This window comes from Bos javanicus, chromosome 8, assembly GCF_032452875.1.
Source record: "Bos javanicus breed banteng chromosome 8, ARS-OSU_banteng_1.0, whole genome shotgun sequence".
In the NCBI taxonomy this organism is placed as follows: Eukaryota; Metazoa; Chordata; class Mammalia; order Artiodactyla; family Bovidae; genus Bos; species Bos javanicus.
Genome location: NC_083875.1, coordinates 78,939,979 through 78,964,154, shown reverse-complemented (window position 1 = coordinate 78,964,154; position 24,176 = coordinate 78,939,979). Strand labels below are relative to the sequence as shown.

The 24,176-nt window shown below is 43.7% G+C and overlaps 1 protein-coding gene across 3 annotated transcripts in view; it reads right to left on the bottom strand.

The window, feature by feature from the left end:
- The window catches only part of NTRK2 (neurotrophic receptor tyrosine kinase 2), a 407,230-nt gene that overhangs the window by 66,472 nt on the left and 316,582 nt on the right, over positions 1-24,176 (bottom strand). For all 3 annotated transcript variants that reach the window (XR_009738137.1, XM_061426053.1, XM_061426054.1), the window contains 2 exons: positions 18,896-19,068; positions 10,614-10,848 (listed from right to left, as the gene is read on the bottom strand). Coding sequence is in view for 2 of the 3 variants with exons in the window: in XM_061426053.1 (XP_061282037.1) it covers positions 10,614-10,848; positions 18,896-19,068 (408 nt within the window). In the remaining variant the exon portion in view is untranslated. The remainder of the gene's footprint in view (positions 1-10,613; positions 10,849-18,895; positions 19,069-24,176) is intronic.

Sequence of the window (24,176 nt, the reverse complement as noted above, 5' to 3'; positions counted from 1 at the left end):
GCTTTTTCCAAAGCTTTCTTGAACTAGTTCACATTTTGAGCCTTGGGAATCTCTCAGAGGTAACAAGGAAGCTTAGATAATTTTCTCTTGCTCAACACTCACTGAAGATGGAGAAAATCTACTCTCTTACGAAAGTAATAATCTTGTGTAGGCAGGAAAACTTTGATTGTAGAAGAAGTATTATGTAAATGTAAGTTACTTAATTAAAAAGAAAAAACCCTTCACAGGAAGTAGCTGATCTAAAGAGGTGGGAGCACTTGTTTTCTTTACTGCAGCTTACACATAGTTCACTGATAGATTTTTTAATGACATATTAATCATCATTGAGAGATGGCAACTGTCTTCTACTTTTAGGCAAGGTGGAGTGACAGGGAAAGACTATACCGTCCCGTCAGAAACAACCAAAAACTGACTTAAATATGTATATGAATCAATGATTTTCAAGACACTAGATAATAGGAAATTAGAGATCATGATTCTTGAGAGATTAGAAACAAACATAGTGAGTCCCATGGTTGCCAAGATTAATTCATTCATTGGTGGAGCACAGCATGCTCCTTGAGTTGAGGACATGGAGCTGAGAGCCCGGAGAGATCAAGGTGACTAGAGTGGATAAGACACAAAACCAGAGAAGAGAGAGCAGCACACAGAAAACTCTGAGGATCTACAGAAGGCGCCTTTCAAGTATTCAGCTGAGTATTGATCATTGCATGCAAGTGAGGACACTCTTAATGGCTGGGAAAGAACAACCCCAAAGGATCAGTGCCCACTGCTCACACAGGACCAGGAATACTGCCAGTTCCCATGAAGCAGAGTGAAAATCTCATGATTCATGGGGAATTAGGTAGAGTGCCTAGTAGATCTTGCCTCAGCAACAGGGAATTATTAGTTCTAAAGTAAGCAATGGTTTTGAAATGCCTAATAAATCATACCAGCAACACACAAAGGGATCAAATAGTTTCAAGGTATTATAATCACATTGCAGAACAAAGCTCAAAAATATTTTTAGTAAGGCAAAATATCCAGCATACAGCAAGATAAAATTCACAATGTCTGGCATCCAATCTAAAATCATAAGGTATACAAAGCACTTGGAAAACATGATCCATGATAAAGAGAAAAATCAAACAATGAAAATGGATCCAGGATGGACACACATGATGGAACTACAGGCAAACATACTGAAACATTTATTACACATTTATAAAGCATAATTATAAAATTATAGTTTTATAATATAAACATTTAAATATAAGTTTAATATACAAATATAAATTCAAATATAAAATGTTTATAATAAACATTTATTATAAAAGTTAATTAGAGTTGATTAGAATGGAAGATATAAGAAAAGGTCCATACAGAACTTGTAGGAATGAAAACGTGAATAAGTGATATGAAAACTACAATGAATGGGAATGAAGGAAAATAAAACACTGCAGAAGAAAAAATTATGGAAGTTGAAGACAAAATAATATAAATTATCCAAAATGAAACACACAAAGAAAAGAGAATCCAAAAATATAAAAAGAGCTCAGTGAGCCACGAGGAAGCTTTAAGTGACTTAGCAAAAGTGAAATTGGAGTCCCTTGCAAGTAAGTGAGGGCATAGGAGAAATATTTGAACAAATAATGGCCCAAAATATTCAAATTGATGAAAATTATAAGCCCACAAAACCCAATGAAACCCAATGAATCCAAGGGAAAATCTTTAAAGGAGCTTGAGGAAAAAGATGCATTATATACAGAGGAATAAAACTCTCCTATTGAAAAATGCTTGCAATTTTATTTTTTAGCAGTTAATATGTGGCACTTCAATTTATTTTACTCAGCAAGCTTTAAAGGCAGATGCTCATTGAGAATAAAGAAACAGAAGCCATGATGGCACCTAAGGTGAGCATGGAAAGGTTTCTTTGCTCTTCTCAAAGCCACTCACTTTGGCTTCCTTTTCACCTGTAGTACAATCACAGTTTATCTAGATCTTCAGAAAGCCACTGATCTCTGCTAGTAAGTTCAGTCCTTGGTCTTGGCCCATGTGTGGTCAGTGAGGTATAAGAAGGAGTCTTTGCAGAAGAGTTCTGGGAAAGAGTTACTTCCTGATGAAAGAAAGGTATATAGGTAGAAATTATTTTTTCCCTGCAGCCATCCTGGCTCCTTTCTACTCCAGTTGCAGTTTTGACATGTTTGGAATTGAGGCAACCATCCTTCAGCCATGAATAAAAGACCAAGAAAATGTCAGGTGCCAGTAAATTGCTCTGACACTGGAAAGCTTCCGAACCCATTAGAAAACTGCCCACCTGTAAATTTCTTGTAGTGTGAAAAAAAGCAACTCCCTATCTGCTTGGCCTACTACTAGTAGCTAAATGCTAAGTGCATTCTAACTGCTAGGAAAGGGAAATCAGATATTTAAACTTTTGTCTTTAGGATCACAGTTGGATGCTCTTTTCTCTATATTGTTGTTAGGTCTTTATTGTCAGTGTCCTTTTTAAGGGGCTCTGGTCTCAGTGATGCAAAGATATGGAATGTGACAGATATAAGATAGCTGAAGCCTAACTGCTTCCAGATGGGTAAAAATGGGAGAAAATATCTACTGAAGATACTTCTCAGTAGTATGAGAAATCAGAACCCTTCTGGTCCATGCACATCAAAGGGCTATTGCCTACCATCCTTCCCAGCTCACCTGAAAACACCAATTTCTGTATTGTAGTTCTTCTGTGTACAAAGAGGAAGGGCTCTTGATTTCAAGAATAAGAGACTCAGAAGACTAAAAAACAAGAGGATTTATCCCATCATCTGCTAACAGACTCCACTAGTTGGTAAATGGATGGAACCAGGGCTCTGAACCAGGCCAGCTCTTTTGCGCAGACTTTGGCCACTTTCTATAGCCCTTCTGAAAAGACCACAAGTCCCAGTAATAGATTAAAGGCTCTAAGGAGTTCTGTAGCAAGGAAATTATTGCTTACCTTAGTGATCATGGATCTCTTTTACTGGTGAAAGAGATGGATCAGCTAATGGATCTAGTTTGAGAGACACTGCACTAGACCAATCAAATACATACAGCAGTGGAGATCTGGGGATCTGTTGGGCAGATCTATTTTCATAAACTAATGCAATCTGACATGTCACTTTCTGGCATAAAATCTCTCAGTAGCTTCCCACTGACAAAAGGACCAAGTTCAAAGAATTTGGCATAGCAAACAGGCAGCTGTGAAGTCTGATGATAATGTGAATAGCCTACTTTTTTAGCCTCAAGGGTATGTAAAGGAGCCTCATTCTCAGGGCATGCATTATGGTATTTTTGCACCATTTCTTTTGCTATGATACCTCCAATGCCAAGAATTCCCCCCTCCCCTCATCGTCCACAGCCTTCTTGCCAATAGATAAATTTCTGGTTCATATCTTAAATACCAGTTCAAATGCCTTGTCTTTGTGAACTTGACTCTTATGTCCTAAAGCAGACTGGTAGCTTTCTTTTTAGGGTTTCTTATACATATTTCTATTGATATTTCAGCATCCATCACATTGTGTTCAGTTACTCAGCTGTGTCCAGCTCTGTGCGATCCCATGGACTGTAGCCCATAAGTCTCCTCTGTCCATTGAATTTTCCAGGCAAGAATTCTGAAATGGGTTGCCAATTCCTAATCCAGGGGATCTTCCCAACCCAGGGATGGAACTCTCTTATGTCTCCTGCATTGGCAGGTGGATTCTTTATCACTAGCGCCAACTGGGAAGCCCCTTCATCACATGGTGCTGTGTGTGCTCAGTCACTTCAGTAGTGTCTAACTCTTTGTGATCATATGGACTGTAGTCCACCAGGCTCCTCTGTCCATGGGATTCTCCAGGCAAAAATACTGGAGCGGGTTGCCATGCCCTCCTCCAGGGGGGATCTTCCCAACCCAGAGATCAAACTCACATCTCCTACATTGCAGGCAGATTCTTTACTGCCGAGCCACCAGGGAAGCCATTATCACACGTCTAAAGACTCTGCCTTTATTATTTAGTACAGTATCTAGCCTGTGGCAGCTGCTTCATTAATGTGTGTTGAATGAATGAATAAATGGACACTCACCCACCCTGTTACAACTCCAAAGCATACGTGAAAGGTTCTTAGGGAGGCTTGAATACAAATTGAGTCATTTAGAATCTTAAAACAATTTATGCAAATCTACTTTAACATAGAATTAGCCTGAATTCAATGTTCTGATTTCTGCCCAACAGGCAGGTTCCTCTGAACTGTGCTTTTTCTCTCACTGTTGTTCAAGGCATAAAATTAAAGATGATTTCATAGAATAAAACATCTCTTATGTTTCTGGGGCCATTTTAATCAAAAGAACCTAACCAGAAAGGTCTATAATTGTTTGTGTGAAAGTTAAGAGTCATCATGTGAGTATGTATTACGGAGAAAAATAAGGAAATGGTATCTGCAAAAGAGAGTTAATGACATAGAGAGCATTTTTCTTTCAGGAAGAAGATGTGTTGCCTTTTTAAATGAATGTTTTTTCTGGTTTTAAGGGTTCTAGGCAAATATATCAGAGGAAGTTTGCCCACTATAGTGTTAATGTAAATAAGTTTCAGCTCTGGGCTTTCTACTGAAAATAAATTGTCTGAGATAAAGATGTCCCTATAACTCTAACTTTACTTCCTGAAGGCAGTGCTCCTAGGCCCAGCACCAGGCCTGTCTGCAAGTCTGAGTATCTTAAGTTTTCATCAATAGAGCTAAAAAGACACATTCATCAAGGCTTTTCCTCATATGTGTCCTATTCAGCATACCTAGTCTGTGCCGTGCACTCTACCAGTTGGCACAGATATAAAGATATATAAGATTTGTCCTCTCTCTGCTCTCACATCAATGAGAAGACATGAGCAGATTTCCATGAGGCAAAATACTCTGTGCTGTAACGCTTATTTCTAGGAAGTATTGAGGGATCACAGATTTGTCAGCCGTTGTTCTGCATGGAGGAAGTCAGGGAGGTGGTGGAACTGAAGTTATCTCTTAGGAATCAGCAGTTATCACCAGGTAGACACAGTGTTGCTCCCCATAGCGGGGATGACCTGAGCATTTCACACAGCACAGTAAAAACATCAGTGGAATGAGTTAAGATCTACCTATCTACTCAACAATCTATCTACTCATCTGTCTACCTATTTATAATCTACCTGCCTATCTACTTAGAAATGCTCACATTACAAGCAAATAGTCCTTAAAAAAATAAACACTTTTTTTTCCCAAGACCAAAGTATAAAAATTAACCCTAGATTATTTCTCATGTGCTTGTCCAGTTTTTAAATTACCGAAGCCTTCTCTCCTCTATGGTTCAGGACTTTATTTTCTAGTTTATCACCCTTTTTCCTCCGGGGTAGGCAGAGTAAGGGACAAAGTACCTGAAGTTCAAAACAGTTCTTTTTGCTACTTGTTATATCAGCTTATTTTAACAAAACTTGTCTTCCTTTCTCTCTGCTGTTGATAAACTGTATTAAGCACTTGCAGATGATTTCTGGACTTGTTTATATCATTTTAACACTTTAGGATTCTCACCATGGCCTTTAACCAAGTTAGATTCATTTGCTTCTTTAAATGTCCATTATTAATGAGCTTTCTAATTCTGTTTCCCTGTTTTTTCTTTTTTTTAAATTTTATTTTATTTTTAAACTTTACATAATTGTATTAGTTTTGCCAAATATCGAAATGAATCCACCACAGGTATACATGTGTTCCCCATCCTGAACCCTCCTCCCTCCTCCCTCCCCATACCATCCCTCTGGGTCGTCCCAGTGCACTAGCCCCAAGCATCCAGTATCGTGTATCGAACCTGGACTGGCAATTGGTTTCTTACATGATATTTTACATGTTTCAATGTCATTCTCCCAAATCTTCCCACCCTCTCCCTCTCCCACAGAGTCCATAAGACTGTTCTATACATCAGTGTCTCTTTTGCTGTCTCGTACACCGGGTTATTGTTACCATCTTTCTAAATTCCATATATATGCGTTAGTATACTGTATTTATGTTTTTCCTTCTGGCTTACTTCACTCTGTATAATAGGCTCCAGTTTCATCCACCTCATTAGAACTGATTCAAATGTATTCTTTTTAATGGCTGAGTAATACTCCATTGTGTATATGTACCACAGCTTTCTTATCCATTCATCTGCTGATGGACATCTAGGTTGTTTCCATGTCCTGGCTATTATAAACAGTGCTGCAATTAACATTGGGCCAGAAAAATAAACGATCCCTGTTTTTTCTTAAGTGAAAGATGAATTAAAGGATAAGATTGCTTACCCCCACCACCATAAAACTAAAATTCAAAGTGTTGTATAAGACTTAAAAGTGAGGATTTCAGATCTTTGGGGCTCTGTATTCACCAATGGTCACCATTCATTTTAAAGGCATGTTGAAACCAAATCATGGAAAATACTAAAGCACACATTTAAAAAAATTCAGTGGATCCACTGAGGCATAGTAATGATCAAGTAGACTGAGATCCTAAGTCTCTGACAGGCAGAATGTGACAGAAATCTGGTTCAGATGTTTCCTAAATGTCAGGCTTTGCCAGTGGAGGGAAGGAATAAAAACGAAATGAAAGACTGGTACTGCAGAGCTGCTAATTAAAACAATTCAGAGAACATAAATGCTTGAGTAATTTTGGACCTGCCATATCAGGCTGGTTTCAATGCAAATGTAGTGTTCCGATTTCTTCCTTCTTTAGGAAGATATAATTAGCTCAGCTGCAACAGGGTGGAAGCTTTGAGGCAGCCGTTTCCTGGTGCTGCCAGCTCCCCCATGATGGAGGAACAGCTGCCACCCGCCCCTCCTGCCATGGATCACACAGAGCTGGGGCCACCCCACAAGGCAGCTCACAAGCCACCATGAGCAGAAAGCTCAGGCTGCCAGTGGAATTGGTTCTTGCTTAAAGAAAAAGAACATGTAACTCCTTAATCCAGTTGACTCCATGCCCAAACAACATCTTTCCATGGAAGATACCCTTGGTAAAGACAAAAGTCCTCATCTACTACTGTGCAGGAAGGATATTAACAGTGGTGATGATGATAGCCCACATCAGCCACAGCAGTTCCCCACCTTGGAGTGTGAAGGCTTTTGAAGAAATTAAGAACAAAATAATTACAAAAATGTGCCCACAAATGAGCTGTAAGGAGAACAGATTCCCCAGCTTCCATGGCAGAAAATATGAAGAGAAACCATGATGGGGATGGGCTTAACACTAAGCTTATGGATGATCCAACAGGTGGGTAACTTACATGAAAGCAAAAGTGTCCTGGGAGGTAGCCACACAAAGTCATGCTGAATTCACATGTAGAAGCAGAGCAACGGCTTCTACTTGTCCATTGGACAAACTCAAGAGAATGAACTCCATGGATAGGCTTTTGATATTTGAATAAGCAAAGATATTCTACAAATGAGTTCTATGACAATAAATACTTCCATGGAACCAAAAAGTAGATTACCATTTGAAAATTTTAGAGACAGCAAAATGAAATTCATAATTTATTTTTTCTAAGCTACTACTAAATCGGCCAGTTCTTATGCTCATCATCCACTTTGTACCAAATCCCACCAGGCTCACCTGTCACAGAGGTCAAGGTAAGGCTGGTTCTTTCTCCTCATCCTCAAAGGGAACAACAAACAACAAAGTGAACATATAAACCTTGACGCTGCAACTAAGTAGGGACCATGGTGGGGGGATTAAATCAGTGTGGCACCTGAAGCACATTTCTTAATGACTAGGATAGTTCTGTGAAGAACATCTAACAAATAAAGAAACTGGGAATCATTATTTCCTCCAATCTATTCAGCAGGAAATATTTCAAGAAAATGTCACTAAGTGGAGGATTTTCTTTTTAACAAAATCAGAATATACAGTAGATGACAAATGACAGTGTTTTAAAATGCATAAATGACCAAGGCTAAATTCTCATGTCTATAATGATGGTCATTGCTTTGCTAGTTTTAAGGCTTTTTAAATTGATATATAATTCTTATACCATAATATTCATCCTTTTAAAGTACATGTTCACTTATTTTTATTATATTTATACACATACTAAACAACCATCACACTACACAATTATGGAACATTTTCATCACTCCAAAAAGAAACTCCATATCCAGAACCAGTCACTTATTCTACATTGTCCCCCAGCTTCTGGCAACCACTAATCTACCTCCTGCTTTGTGGATTTGCCTATTCTGGATATTCCGTATAAATGGAATCACGTAGTATGTGACCTTTTGTGCGTGGTTTCCTTCACTTAACCATAATAATGTTTTCAAGGTTCACATTGTAGCATGAATCAGTACATCATTCCTTTTAATTAATGAATAATAGTCCATCACACGGATGATCACATTTTGTTTATCTGTTTACTATTTGATGAACCCTTAAACTGTTTCCACTTTTGAGCTATGAATAATGCTGCTATTTCATTTGTGTACCTGTGTGTGTGTGTGTGTGTGTGTGTGTGTGTGTGTGTACATATGGTTTTAATTCTCTTGGGTATATACCAAGGAGTAGAATTTCTGAGTTATATGATGACTCTCTTTTGTACATTTTGAGGAACTGCCAAACTATTTTTAAAGCAACTGCACCAATTTAGGTTCCCACCAGCAATTTATGAGGGTTCCAATTTCTCCGCATCCCCGTTAACACTTCTTATTGTCTGTTTTGCCCAGTGGATGTGAAGCGGTACCTCAGGTTTTGAGTTACATTTCCCTAATGACTGATGATGTTGAGCATCATTTTATGTACCTATTGGCCATTTGTATATTTTCTTTGGGGGCACCAAGAGAAACTTAAAAATATTTCACCTATTTTGTAATTGGGTAATTTATCTTCATATTGTTAAGGTTTTCAGTCTTTTTCTTCAGAATTATTTTTCCAGAGAATGTATAAAAAGTCACTGAGTTCCACCTCATTCAGTCACAGCTTTGAGAATGAAGCATAGCTTTATTGATTTGGATAATAATAAAGTTGAAAATATTTACTGAGCACTTATTTTGTGCCAGGCCACTCTGAAACCTTTATTAACTTACTGTGAAAGGGAGAGCCATTGCCAGGGCCACATATTTCTTCCCTGGATGCTCATCAAGATCAGTAAAGATTGTTTTTAAGGAAGAACCCATGTGTTCATTTGTCTCCTTGGACAGGGAAATGCCCCCATCTCTCCACTTCCTACCAAGGAAGCAGAGCTAACAGAGAACACACATCCATTGGCATGTAACCTCCTGCTATGTTTTAGCTTTCTAGACCAAACTAGTCATCATTAGACTTAGAACAGGTGCTTATCAAAATGCTTATCACAATGCTTATCAAAATGACAAAGGAAGAAACCCCACAAAACAATCTACAGAAGAATATGCAGCTAAGCAATGGGTTCATTGTCTTAGACTAATTGTAGCAAAGTCAGCTCAGCTAAAAGGCAGACATTGAGGTGAGGGAGGCTGCAAGGAGGAGTACAGGAGACAAAAGGAGGAGGTTCTTCCTCAAAGATAAGTCATAATGGGAGGAGCAAAGGCAAGGACAGGCATGTTCTTCACCAGGCCCAATCTAGTACAAAAGTTAGTTCAGTTATAGGTTTTATCTTTTTAGGTGATATATTTCTGGAACACTTATTTCTTTTTCTACCTACATCCCTCTGCCCTTAAAAATCAAGCATGACAACAAGAAAAAAAAATGGGGGATTTGAGATGGTAGAACATGACCCCAAATCTTCACTTTCAGTATCACAACTTCCCATTTTCCAGAAATGACCCTTTTCTTTCATACCCGAGTTCTGAGATCTCAGTTAACAAATCTAATACTCCAAGGGGGCCAACTCCAGGTAATCAGTGGATCTGCATCATTGAATACAGTTCTAGCCATTAGCATGTTAAAGGGTGGAACCTCTTACCATGATGGCCACCAACCAAGACGGTTCTCAGTGGGAACCTCCAACACCTTAGTGTACCTTCATTTATGTGAATAAATTCACCTAAAGTCAAACCTCAAACAAAAGGCTCCAGGCATAATTTCACAGAATAAAAACCAAACCTCTAAATCCTTTAACTTTGTGGCCTCCTAAAGTCCTCAGGCTTCCCCTCGCACAACTCTCATGTTGAAATCTTTCTCTTAACAATATCTAGAGAACCATGGAAAGGGCAGGATGGTGTTGCAGGCTGAATTATGTCCTCCCCAGATTTACATGTAGAAGCCTTAGCCCCTAGTATCCCACAATACAGTTGTATTCAGAGATGGGCTTTTAAAGAGGTGATTAAGCTAAAATGAGGCCATTAGGGCGGGCTGTAAACCAGTCTGACTGGCATTCTTATAAGAAGAAATTTAGACACAGAGAGAGACCCCAGGGATGTATGTGCACAAAGAAAAGACCATGTGAGGCCGTACACAGCAAGAAGGCACAAGGAGAGGAGCCTTAAAAGAAAACAGCCCTACTGTCAGCTTGAGCTTGGACTTCCAGCCCCCAGCACTGTGTGAAAATCATCTTCTGTTGTGCAAGCCACTGAGCCTGCAGTATTCTGTTGTGGCAGCCCAAGCACATGAATACAAGAGGTCCCCAGGGAAGGAGGGCCCTGGGCCTCCTCACGGGTACAGCCACTCACCCTGTAGTAGTCGGTGCTGTACACGTCCCGGGACATGCCGAAGTCCCCGATCTTCACCAGGAGGTTCTCGCCCACCAGGCAGTTCCGGGTGGCTAGGTCTCGGTGCACGAAGTGCTGCGATGCCAGGTAGACCATGCCTGCAGCGATCTGCTGGGCAATGTGCAGCATCTGCGACTGTGTCAGCTCCGTCGGTGGGTTGCCCTCGGCCATCAGCACTGCATCCGGTCCATGCGCCCTGGACAGGACACGAAAGGCCTCATGGAGCCTCGGCTCTTTGCCTTGAGGGGTCCTGTGCCCCTCATCAGCTGCTGGTGTGGGAGGATACTGCTTGCCTTAGCAAAAATAGGAGGCAAGGACAATCCATCCATAGTTTTTCCCCCAAAGCCTCCACAGTACCCAGGCTTCATTTCCCAGAAAATCTAACATTTCCAGGACCCCGTGGGCCTGAACAGTGCTCCCTCAACATACAGACAGGTTCACCTTTTAGGGCTCTGGAACTATGCTAGGGTCAGGCACTGGCTAGATTCCAAACCCTAGAAAGCAGTGGGTGACTGAAGCAAAAAACAAGTGAACAAAAAATATGCAAATTAAAATAAAACACTGGAGGAGAGTTTCACTCTCCTGGAGTCAGGAGTCATCGCATCCCAGCAGGAGCCCCAACTCTCCCCCTCTCAGCCACATCCTGCAGCAGAGGGTCCTCACCCAGGCTGGTCCCTCCAGAGTGCAGTTCTAATCTCCCCCACTTCACCCGTTCCATGGCTCAACATGGTTTCAAGCTACCCTTGTCATCCTCAAGCCCAGCTTGGCAAAATAACTGGGCATCTTCATCCCAGGCATTCATTCCCAGTGAAAAATGCCATCTCCTTCAGCTCAGTCCCATCCCTGATCTCCAGCTCCATCTGCACCGGCCATCACAGAGGGCAGAGGGCAGCTTTTTGAATCACAATACATTTAGTCTCTCACTGGGGCAACTTTTGTTCCCCATACTATGTGTGGGGAGTGGTGAAGTATGGTGCAGTTGTATATCTTCTTTATATTCTGTCTTACCCAGTTTTTTCCAGCTGTGTGGCAACTTAAGGCATCTGAACAGTGGCATGTGCTTCAGGGAAGGGAGGGTCTCAGTCTTAGGATGCCACTGTTAAACCCCTTACCTCCACCCTGCATTCCCCAACTTGGAATCCTGCCTGGTGAGCTAAGACTGGAGTCACTGCCCTGATGGACTGAGGGGGCGCTGCCGGGCCAGGAGGAAAGACTACTTTTGCTGCTGGACCTGCCAGGACAGTCTAAGGGCTTCTCCCTCCCAAAGGCAAACAAGGGAGAAGATCCTTCAGGACAGTTGGAAGCACTTCAAATAAACATAGAAGATTCTAAACAAATTTTAAAGTGGGTGACCCCATCCACAGCGTTCCAGAGCTGTATCACTATTTGAAAATAACAGCCAGAATTATCCAAGAACATACGACTTGTTTTACTCCTCCTCCTACTGGCTAGCCCCACAGCCCCTCCCACCGCGGCTTCAGCCACAGTGGCTCCCAAAACACACTGTCACCAGACATTTTGTTCTTGCATTTTCAGAGAATAAGCACTGGACAAGGAGCTGGGGAATTTCCCAGTTCTGACTGCGTCCAGCCCTACGGCCTGGGAAAGTCTTTTAGCGAGTCCAGTTTGTTGTTGTTGCTCTTCAGTTGTTCAGTTATGTCTGACTCTTTGTGACCCCATGGATTGCAGCACACCAGGCTTCCCTGTCCTTCACTATCTCCTGAAGTTTGCTCAAACTCATATCATTCAGTCGATGATGCCCAATCTGTAATTTTCTCATTAGTCAAAAATTCAAAGGTCTATTATGTTGGGTTATCATTTGATTTGGCTGTAGTTGCTAAGTTGTGTCTGACTCTTGTGACCCAATGGACCATAGCCTGCCAGGCTCCTCTGTCCATGGGATATCCTAGGCAAGAATATTGGAGTGGGTAGCCATTTGCTTCTCCAAGGGATCTTCCTGATCCAGGGATCAAACTTGGATCTCCTCCATTGCAGGTGGATTCTTTACTGACTGAGCCACTGGGGCTGTCACTTAGGTTCCTTTTATCTGAAAACATCTGGATATAACTTTTCTGTTTTTGTATAAGGCAAATTCTAACACATTTATTTCACCTCCATTCAAACTCCAGCCCTGACTGCCAGTGGTCACACCGAGGAGAATACAGGAAAAGCCTTGGCTTCTTTCTGCTCAGACTCTCTTCTTCTGGAGTAAGAAGTCTTACAGTGCAGTGGCCAAGGTTCTAGGTTATCAGAAATGAATTTGATCTCCTTCTAACATGCTAGCTTTGACCTCAGTGGGTGCAGACATCTCTGGGCCTGCTTCTTCATTCTGTGAAGTGGGGGACTGACTATACCTACTTAATACAATTACACTGATAGAAGAGGCTTTAGACACCGCTTGTATGGTGCCTTGTGGATTTTCACTTGAAAGCCAGAGGGAAAGGCTTTGAAATAAAGTTTTCCTTAAAAAAAAGAAATGGATGGTGATATGAAAACATGCATTACCCGCTGTGCATTTCTTTTTGTGGTTGGCCTGTGACGAGGCTCTCAGAACTGGCCCCGTCCCCTCACTAAAGGTTACTCAAGCCCAATCCTTCCAGCACTAAAGGGGCAGGGGAAAGTGACAGTATTTTCACTCATCATAGGAAATGCCAGGAAAGGGATCTAGAGATGCACATAAATTATGAGAAATCCTGAAACACCCCGAGAATGTAAGCCAGGGTGAAATCGTCACAGATTTCAGTTCAAAGAGTGAACGACTGTGATGACAGGTAATCTGTGGCTGAAATGAGGCTGTGTACCCTCTCACTGACGCGATGGACATGCATTTGACTAGGCTTTGGGAGTTGGTGATGGACAGGGAAGCCTGGCGTGCTGCAGCCCATGGGGTCGCAAAGAGTCGGACATGACTGAGCGACTGAACTGACGGACTGCCCCCTCCTATCACATGTGCCTGTGTATTGAGGTTGCATGCAGGCATGTCAAGTTGCTTCAGTCATTTCCAACTCTCTGCTACCCTATGGGCCAAAGCCCTCCAGGCTCCTCTGTCCATGGGATTCTCCAGGCAAGAATACTGGAGTAGATGTTGTCCCCACAGACTTTCTTCTCTGACACATTTTCCTCTTTATTTTGGTTGATGGATCCGTAATCCTGGGAGTTACACCTTCTGCATTATGGCAGCACCCGGATTGATCTGTCCTCCAGTTTCTACAGGCACTGGACAGAGCTTTCCACAAAATTAGCACTGGGAACTTCATGGAGCCACTGGAAGTTTCAGGAACTGTACAGTTTAAGGAACAAGTCAATTGCTGAGAGAAAGTGGAAGGGGGAAAGGGTACTGCTGTGTTTAGAAATGGCATCACATGGCTTGTACAGTCTGGATCATTTTGACCCTCTATAACCTCATGAATGGGCTTCCTAGGTGGTGCTGGTGGTAAATAATCCACCTGCCAATGCAGGAGACCTAAGATATGTGGGTTCAATCCCTGGGAAGGGAAGATCCCCTGGAGGAGGGCATGGCAACCCACTGTACTAGTCTTGCATGGAGAATCCCATGGAGAGAGGAGCCTGGAGGGCTATGGTCCATAGGATAGCAGAGAGTTGGAAACGACTGAAGCAGTTTGGCTCACCTGCACACAACCTCATGAATACACACGCACACGTGATAGAAGAGGGGACACAGCATTATTTCAGCCCTAGAAATCCAGACTCCTCTAAGAATCTTTCTGCGGCAGAGACTTTAGGAAAGAGAAAAAGTTAGAGTCCAGTGCCAAAGGCCACCTCTGTGTATGTAAAACCCCCATCCTGCAGCAGTCTGCTCCACAGCACTGGAAAGCAGGGGCTCTCCAGGGCCCCCTGCCCTGTGCCCCCTCCCCTGGGGGGTGGGGCAGGCTCCTGCATTGTTAACCAGACATTTCTCCTGCTCAGTTCTGGGTATCTTGAGTAGAAAGTCCTGGTGTAAAAAGAGGGCAGGCAAGGCTTTTAAATAAGTTCTTAAGAGGAGTGCAAGCAAAGGCGACAACACGTCTCTGCTTCACCCCACAGGGTACCTGCAGCTCCTGGAAATAACAACATGTTTCACCTCTTTAAGGAGAACATGCCTCAAGAGGGGAGAGCCCCTCTGGGCTTGGGGAGCAGGTGGCAGGGTCAGGATTCTGACCAGGGAGGCGTCCCCTCCCTGCCTTGGCCTGTTGTCTCCCAGTGTGGGTGGCAGAAGCACCCAGCCACACTCTTGTTGCTCTTCAGTTCAGTTCAGTTGCTCAGTCGTGTTTGACTCTTTGCAACCTCATGAACCGCAGCACACCAGGCCTCCCTGTCCATCACCAACTCCCGAAGTCTACCCAAACCCATTGTGACTCTCAGCTCAGTTCAGTTCAGTTCAGTCGCTCAGTCGTGTCCGACTCTTTGCAACTCCATGAACCGCAGCACGCCAGGCCTCCCTGTCCATCACCAACTCCCGGGGTCTACCCAAACCCATTGTGACTCTAGAACACTACAAAACACTGCTTCCCTTCTGGTTTTTAATGGTCCCTTCAAGAGGAAGTGTTGATGTGGTCGAGACAATGGGGTTTGCAGCCAGGGGCTGTGGGTTTGAATCTCAGCTCTGACATTCACTAGTCCTGTGACTGTTTTTTCAACTGTATACTGCGGATGTTACTGTGCTTTGTGCTGTGCTAAGTCACGTCAGTCGTGTCTAGTTCTTTGCAACCCCATGGACTGTAGCCCGCCAAGCTCCTCTGTCCATGGGATTCTCCAGGCAAGAATGCTGGAGTGGGTTGCCATGCCCTCCTCCAGGGGATCTTTTCCACCCAGGGGTTGAACATGCATCTCTTAGGTCTCCTGCATTGGCATGTGGATTTTTTACTGCCAGCACCACATAGGAAGCCCCAGGGATAATGGTAATAATAGCTTATTAAGTTGATACATTTAAAACATTTAGAATGCTTAGAAAGACTCAAAAAATAGCTGTTTTGTTTGGCCTTGCCACGAGGCTTGAGGGATATTAGTTCCCTGACCAGGTTTTAAACCTGGCTCCCAGCAATGAAATTCCCTTGCCCTAACCACTGGACTGCCAGGGAACTCCCAATAAACAGCTGTTATCACTTGAAAAAAGGGCCCTTTTCTATATTCCCTTCATTGGAAGGTAATTTAGGAGAATTCTAAGAGGAAAAATTGTAATCTCCTTGAAAGCAAGGACCATGCTTGACTCCTCATCTCCCAGCCAACCTAACATAAGGCCTGTTCCTGTTGGTCCTCAATGGCTTTGGGATGAATAAAAGGGGTGGGAGGATAACTGTAGACATCTGTCTTCACAGAGAACTTCCAATGATACTTAAGGACACAATTCATGGCAGCATAAGGGCATGGTTCCCTCCCAGAAGGAGAGGACAGACTGTAGTTCACAGCACATCCTTGCACCTGAGAACCTGATTCTTAGCATAGAAAACCTTTTGCTCCCAGAATTCAGCAGGTTCTGAAATTGAGCAGAGGAGGTTTTCAACAACTCCCTGCCCTGTACAAGCTGCCAAGGAAGAATCAGGTGCCTGATCCTCTGGAAGGCATGGAAGAGAACTAGGGATGGAGCTGAGAGTGAAGGAATCAACACACACACACACATGTGCACAGTCTGAGCTCACAGAGGCATTTACTTGAGTCCAGGTGAGTACATTTGAATTTATTATTCTACAGTTTGGGGAAAGCACCATTTTAAAATAGGGACATAGCCTAGAACATGGGAATAGAAGGGAATTAGTTCTCCTTTAAGCAGCTAGACCTCAATTAAATGCAGCTTCTTTTCTTCCTTTCACATTAGATGAGTCAAACTGTGTACAAGCTCCCACTGTCCTCTCTCCTACCACCTGTGTATGTGTATTCATGGGGCTAGAGACGGTCGAAATGATCCAGACTGTACAAGCCATGGGCTGCCATTTCTAAACACAGTAGTACCTCTCCCCATTTCACTTTCTGTCAGCAACTGACTTACTCCTTAAATTATACATTTCCCGAACTTTCCAGTGGCTGCATGAAGCTACTGGTACTGATTTTATTGGAAATCTCTCTCTAGTGCCTGTAGAAACTGGAGGAAGACAGAGTAGTCTAAGTGCTGCAGTAACGCAAAAGGTGTAACTTTCCCAGGATTATGGATCCCTCAACCAAAATGAAGAGGAAAATGTGTCAGAGAAGAAGGGCTATGGGTGCAACATCTATTGATTACCTGCCATCACAATGGGTTTCCCTGATGGCTCAGACAGTAAAGAACTTGCCTGTAATGCAGGAAATCTGGGTTTGATCCATGGGTCTGGAAGAGCCCCTGGAGAAAGATATGGCTATCCACTCCAGTATTCTTGCCTGGAGAATCACATGGACAGAGGAGCCTGGCAGGCTATAGTCCATGGAGTCACAAATAGTCAGACATGACTGAGCAACTAACAATACATTAGCCTTTTCTAACACACAACATTAGCCATCACAATAGTCCTAACACCAGTCCATGAGGTGGGTGTTATTATACCCCTTTTGCAGGTGAGAAAACTGAGGCCAGTGAGGAACATCTTCCTTATTTCTCTTAAGTTAAACTATCTACCAAGAAATCATAGCTAACAACTGCTAATCTTTCAAAGATTAGTTACATTTTAAAGAAAACAGCATGTTAGAGCCAGATGTGTCTTTGAGGGGATCTAACTCAGACCCACCTGAGGGTTGAGGTGATTGAGGCAAAGTGGGTTGGGGACCCCAACAGTGGGCCCCAAGCAGCAGATGCAGAACAGGAAGGAGAACTGTGTCTTCCAGCCCTCACCACTGAGACTTCTTACTTTTCTCATTGTGTAAGATCTTAAATGTGTGGCTTCCATTTGCACATCTGCTTAATGTAAATAAAAGCATCACTTGATTTCCTTCACCAAGGAGTATCGGGATCAACACACTTATTCTCTCCCCTGGTAGATACAGGATAAGAAAACTCCCTATGGGTTCCAGTAGGGTGACCACAACCATCCTCTATCTCCCACATCAAACCCAGCTCCCTTCAGTTTCCCTCACTGAGGTAGTTGGTGTATGAGTAGAAATCACTAGTAGCAGGATTCAAGCTTCTGTTTGTTGAAAACATCCTACAGGCTTCTATGCCAGGAGCTTTCTATTCATTCTAATTCAGCCTCATGCTTACCCTGCTGGCTCAGTAGTGCCATCAGAACAGCTAAGAGACTTGCCCAAGGTCATTCAGCTAATACATGCCAGAGCGGAGATTCAACTCCAGCGCAGCATCCTGCCTGGATCATAAGTGTCCCCTCACTAATGACACTAGGACACTGCTCTGCGATGCCTTTCACTTTGTGAGGTGTCTCTCACTTGCTATATCTTGCAGCCCCTCCCAGACTCCTGCACCCATTGCCCCAAGGAAGGGACTTGCCTGAGACCCTGCCATTGAAACAAGACCCCGTTTGGCCAGTGTGGAAATCCAAGCAACAACCCTATTTAGCAGCCCAAGAACTCCCTTTTATCTGCCATGCTTCCCCTTTCCTCATTTTGCCACCTTCCAGTTTCTCCCTCACCACACAACCCCCAGATGAAGCTGGCCATCTTTTCCTGACTTCAGGGACTTGACTTGAGTCCCAATCCTGAGTCTTCCCTAGACCTGTCCTTCCTTCTAGATGTTTCACTCTTTTGATGGTGTTCTTTTCACTCAGTCCTCTGACCTACTGACCTCCTGGTTCTGCTTTCTGTCCTCAGAACAGAGTCCAAATGTTCATCTTTCCAGCCATGACTCCTCGTACCTCCTTGTCTAATAAACCTCCCCTCGCCCTGGTTTTTAACGTTGTCGGGTGTCTCCAAGACTCATCACTCTCACCAGCCCAAGCCTTTTCCTGTGACACCTGGGAGCCTGAGCTCTTGCTGTTTCCTTTATCAGAACAACACTCTTCCCTTATCCACGAGGCAAACTCCTACAGATCCTAAGGCCCATCTCAGATGTACATGCCATGTACCATTTAATAAATGCAACACTCAATAAATGCAGGTGGGAAGGAATGGAATCGTTAGTGTCACATTAGTAGGATTTGTTGGTTCAGGAAAAGAAGCAATGCAGTGGACTTGGGCTCTTTTTCTGCGGCAGGCGTTGGTGTTGTCACCAGGATAGGTGGTTCCAGAGAAAGGTCCAGGGGCCCCTTGGTCATTCCTGGGAACTTCCTGTCCTCACCCCCAGCTCATATGGAGCCTACCTCCCACCTGGCTCCCGGCGTCTCCCATACCTGAGGAATTTGTTGAGGTCCCCGTGCTTCATGTACTCGAAGACCATTATGAGTGGGTCGCCCTCCACGCAGACGCCATAGAACTTGACAATGTGCTCGTGCTGGAGGTTGGTCAGCAGCTCGGCCTCGCGGTGGAAGTCCTTGCGTGCATTGTCGCTGGCATCCTTCAGCGTCTGAGGACCGGGGGCAGAGAAGAGAAATCAACACAGCTTAGACTGAGGGTATGAGAGGGAAGCTGTCAAGAAGTAATTATTCTAGGGGGCTTGAGGTTCCTGGATGGGAAGGACATTCATCCCATGTATCACACACTCCGGTATCAAAAAATTGAAAACAAAAAAAAAATGTTTGTATGAAGAACTGAGGAAAAGCTCCTTCTGGATATGCAAAGTTTTACAGTTTACGAAGAATTTGCATAGGGGTTCTCCATTAAGCGACTGACATGAACTTTTCTTTTTACAGGATGTTGAATATATTTCCTTGTGCTATATAGTAGGTCCTTGTTTATTTTATATATATTAAATAGTAGTGTATATCTCTTAAACCCAGATTCCCAGTTTATCCATCCCTCCTTCTTTCCTCTTCGGTAAACATAAGTTTGTTTTCTAGGTCTGTGAGTCTATTTCTGTTTTATAAATAAGTTCCTTTGTATCATTTTTTAGATTCCACAAATATTTGTCTTTCTCTGTATGATGGTATAATAATCTTTAGGTCCATGCATGTTGCTGCAGATGGCATTATTTTGTTCTTTTTTATGGCAGATTAATATTCCATTGTATATATGTACCACTTTTTCTTTATTCATTCATCTGTTGATAGGCATTTAGGCTGTTTTCTTGACTGTTATGTCTTGGCTATTATGAATAGTGCAGGTATAAACATTAAGCTGCAAGTATCTTTTTGAATTAAAGTTTTCATCTTTTCTGGATATATGTCATGAGTGGGATTGCTGGATCATACAGCAACTCTATTTTTAGTTTTTTAAGGAACTTCCATACTGTTCTCTATAATGGCTGTACCAACTTACATTCTGACCAACAATGTAGGAAGGCTCCCTTTTTGCCACGTGCTCTCCAGCGTGCGTTATTTGCAGACTTTCTGATGATGGCCATTCTGAGCAGTGTGAGGTACAGCTGTTAAGATTTCTATCATCATCGTTTTTAACCATCGTCTGGTCCCAATCATTACCTCTCCCATTTGGGGGCCATTTGGGCTTCCCTCATAGCTCAGTCGGTAAAAACTCTGCCTGCAATGCAGGAGACCCGGGTTCGATTCCTGGGTTGGGAAGATCCCCTGGAGAAGGGATAGGCTACCTACTCCAGTATTCCTGGGCTTCCCTTGTGGCTCAGCTGGTAAAGAATCCACCTGCAATGCAGGAGACCTGGGTTCAATCCCTGGGTTGGGAAGATTCCCTGGAGAAGGGAGAGGCTACCCACTCCAGTATTCTGGCCTGGAGAATTCCAGGGACTATACAGTCTATCGGGTCGCAAAGAGTCGGACACAACTGAGCAACTTTCACTTTCACTTTCACTTGTACTTTCTAGGCTGCCCTGTGCACCTCACCCCTACTCATATAAACTTTGTAAAGCTTTATATTATGAAAATATTTGCTAGAGAGAAGAACATAATAAACCCTCAGATACCCATCTTCCAGCTTCAACAATGAAGACATCTCCAGTCTTTATTACGTAAGCTCTCCAAAAAGACTTCCCCAGCTTGTGCCCCACTCACTGCTGGCTCAGGAAATGTCTGTGCAAGCGAGCTCATGAAGGCCAGTCATGCTGCCACAAAAACCATGTCCAAGAGCATGCAGACGGGCTCTGGTGCCTCTAGTTCTCTGTTCATTCCATCCTGCCTCCCACCACAGTGTCACAACAGGGCACAACAAGCATTTGTTGATGCCACACACATGCTGAGCTCCTGTCCTATGCCAATCCCTGACCACAGCTGCAGCGTCATCAAGAAAATGTTGACCTAAATAGTGCCCTCAGACACTCATGAACAAATAGGGTGATAAATCACAATTATAATTCAACCTCCAGACACAGTGCCTGACTGAAAGAACTGGCTCCCCTGCACCTTTATCCAGCTTGATCTCTTGACATGCCTGTCTTGAAACTTATGCTTCCACCTTATGAAATATCTAAAGCTGCCCAAATGACACTGGCCACATTCCTCCTGCCCTGTCCATGTTCATCTCTCTGCCTGGTATGCTGACTTGGCTGTAGTCACCAATGTTGGAGGCTGAATAATACCCTGCCCCAAAGGTATCCACATTCTAGTCCCTGAATATGTTACCTTACATGGCAAAGGGGACTTTACAAATATGATTAGGTTAAGGATCTTGATGTGGGGAGATGACCCTAGGTTATCTGAGTGACTTCAATGTCATCACAAATAAGGATCCTTATGAGAGACAGGCAGGAGGTTTTTCTAATAGTCATGTGTGGATGTGAGTGTTGGACCATAAAGAGGGCTGAGCGCTGAAGAATTGATGCTTTTGAACTGTGGTGCTGGAGGAGACTCTTGAGAGTCCCTTGGACTGCAAGGAGATCCAACAATCTTAAAGGAAATCAACACTGAATATTCATTGGAAGGACTGACGCTGAAGCTGAAGCTCCAATATTTGGTCACCTGATGTGAAGAGCAACTTACTGGAAAAGACCCCGATTCTGGGAAAGATTGAAGGCAGGAGGAGAAGGGGATGACAGAGGATGAGATGGTTGGATGGCATCATCAACTCAATGGACATGAGTTTGAGCAGACTCCAGGAGATGGTGAAGGACAGGTAAGCCTGGCATGCTGCAGTCCATTGGGTCTCAAAGAGTCAGACACGACTTAGTGACTGAACAACAACAAAGAGGAACAAGAGAGAGAAGCTATTAGTATAGAAGCAGAGATGAGAGAGGAGAGAAGATACTATACTGCCGGCTTGGAAGAAGGAAGAAGAGGCCCGAGCCAAGGAATATGGGGAGCCTCTAAAATCCAGACAAGGCAAGGAAAAGAATTCTACCCTAGACTCTCCAGAAGGAGCCAAAGCATCTTGACCTTAACTAAGAAAACCTAATTTCAGGTATCTGCCCCCAACACTGTGAGAGAAATGATTTGTGTTGTTTCAGCCCCTGAATTTGTAGTAATCTGTTACAGCACCTGTAAGAATATGTAGACTACCACTACACCCGGTTAACACCTAGCAGTCCTCCAAGACTAGGCTCTGCCATCACCTTCCTGAGAAGTGTTCACTGACACATGGATTGTTGTCACATCCCTGTGGCCTGGCCTCCCAGGCAAGGTTGGACAACCCTCATAGGTACACCTCATCCCAGCTCTATCATATCACCGGCATATACACTCTAATTGCATGTGTATTTGCTTATCTCTGGTATAGAAGGTGAGCTCCTTGACCCAGGGACTGTGTCTCTACCTCTGCACTGCTGGCACTGGGCACAGTACCAGGCATATGGTGTATAGTCCAGAGGTGTTTGTGGAATGGGTGATAAAGGCCATGAGAAGCAAACACTGGGAGCAAAAGAGGAGGTCAGAGGGAAGCCCAAAGGACTCCTCCTGGGAGAGGTGGCATGTGACTCCCTTCTCCAAGGAGACTGTAGTAAGTCATGATCAAAGTTAGATGGCAAATGGGAGCATCTATTTTCACTTAAGTAGACACTGGAACAGAATGAAAGCACTGTCATCCACCAGGTGTGCCCTGAGTGCAGGGCCCAGCACTGTGTCCTGTGTCTAAGAACTCTGTCAGGCACTTGGTGGTCATTGTGTAGCTCACTGCCTTGAGTCTGATCTCCCTGTGTGGATGCATCTGACCTGGACAACAAATGGACTTTGGGATATGCCACATGTTGGGATCCCTGGTGAGAAGATGAGATGGAGTTTGGTGGGCAAGACACGTATTATGGTTGTTCTGGAAGAGCATGGCATCTGGTCCCATCACTTCATGGGAAATAGATGGGGAAACAGTGGAAACAGTGTCAGACTTTATTTTGGGGGGCTCCAAAATCACTGCAGATGGTGACTGCAGCCATGAAATTAAAAGACGCTTACTCCTTGGAAGAAAAGTTCTGACTAGATAGCATATTCAAAAGCAGAGACATTACTTTGCCAACAAAGGTCTGTCTAGTCAAGGCTATGGTTTTTCCAGTGGTCATATATGGATGTGAGAGTTGGACTGTGAAGAAAGCTGAGCGCTGAAGAATTTATGCTTTTGAACTGTGGTGTTGGAGAAGACTCTTGAGAGTCCCTTGGACTGCAAGGAGATCCAACCAGTCCATTCTGAAGGAGATCAGCCCTGGGATTTCTTTGGAAGGAATGATGCTAAAGCTGAAAGTCCAGTACTTTGGCCACCTCATGCGAAGAGTTGACTCATTGGAAAAGACTCTGATGCTGGGAGGGATTGGGGGAAGGAGGAGAAGGGGACGACAGAGGATGAGATAGCTGGATGGATGACATCACTGACTCGATGGACGTGAGTCTGAGTGAAGTCTGGGAGTTGGTGATGGACAGGGAGGCCTGGCGTGCTGTGATTCTTGGGGTCACAAAGAGTTGGACATGACTGAGCGACTGAACTGAACTGAACTGAACTGGGATTCATACCTGTGGGAGGAATTGGGCAGAGAGTGAGGCTAAGCTGTGATGCAGTCTAATAGAAGCTCATCTTCCCTGCAGGATGAGCCTACAGAGTGGTCCTGAGTTGGGCAAAGGGGGCTGGGCCTTTATAGCCCCTTAACAATCAACCATTGGATGGGGGACACACCAGGAAGGGAGTATGACCTTGAGTGGACTTGCTGAGCCTTCATAAGTTGCTGGCAGCCAAGGACTGTCTGTTGCAGCTTTCCCAGCAACTCAGGAAGCAAGTCCTTCATTCCCAGGGGGTCTGGGTGGTCTGTCATTGAGTTTACCGCACAATGAGTTTGCAATATGCAATCGACCCCACCTAAGACTGTTCTCCAGACAGTACACTGAGAATACACAGGGCCTGCCTTGCATAAGCAACAGGAAATATGAGCAGCAGCAAGATCATGAAGTCTCTTCTGTTACAACCTTGCCAGAAGCTAGCATTTTCATGAACTGCCTTTAGTAGGATTTGAAGCTTTCTTTCAGTGACCTGACCTAAGGAGACAGGAATTATAGGTATACTTCTTATTAGACCAGACACAGTTGCTTCTTAGGTCAAATTCTAGAGATCCTGGAGATGTCATTCCAAAAAAAAAGTGTCTGGTGATGGGGTTCACTATTCTCACTCAAGAATGTAGTTTTCTGAGAAGTGTCCCTA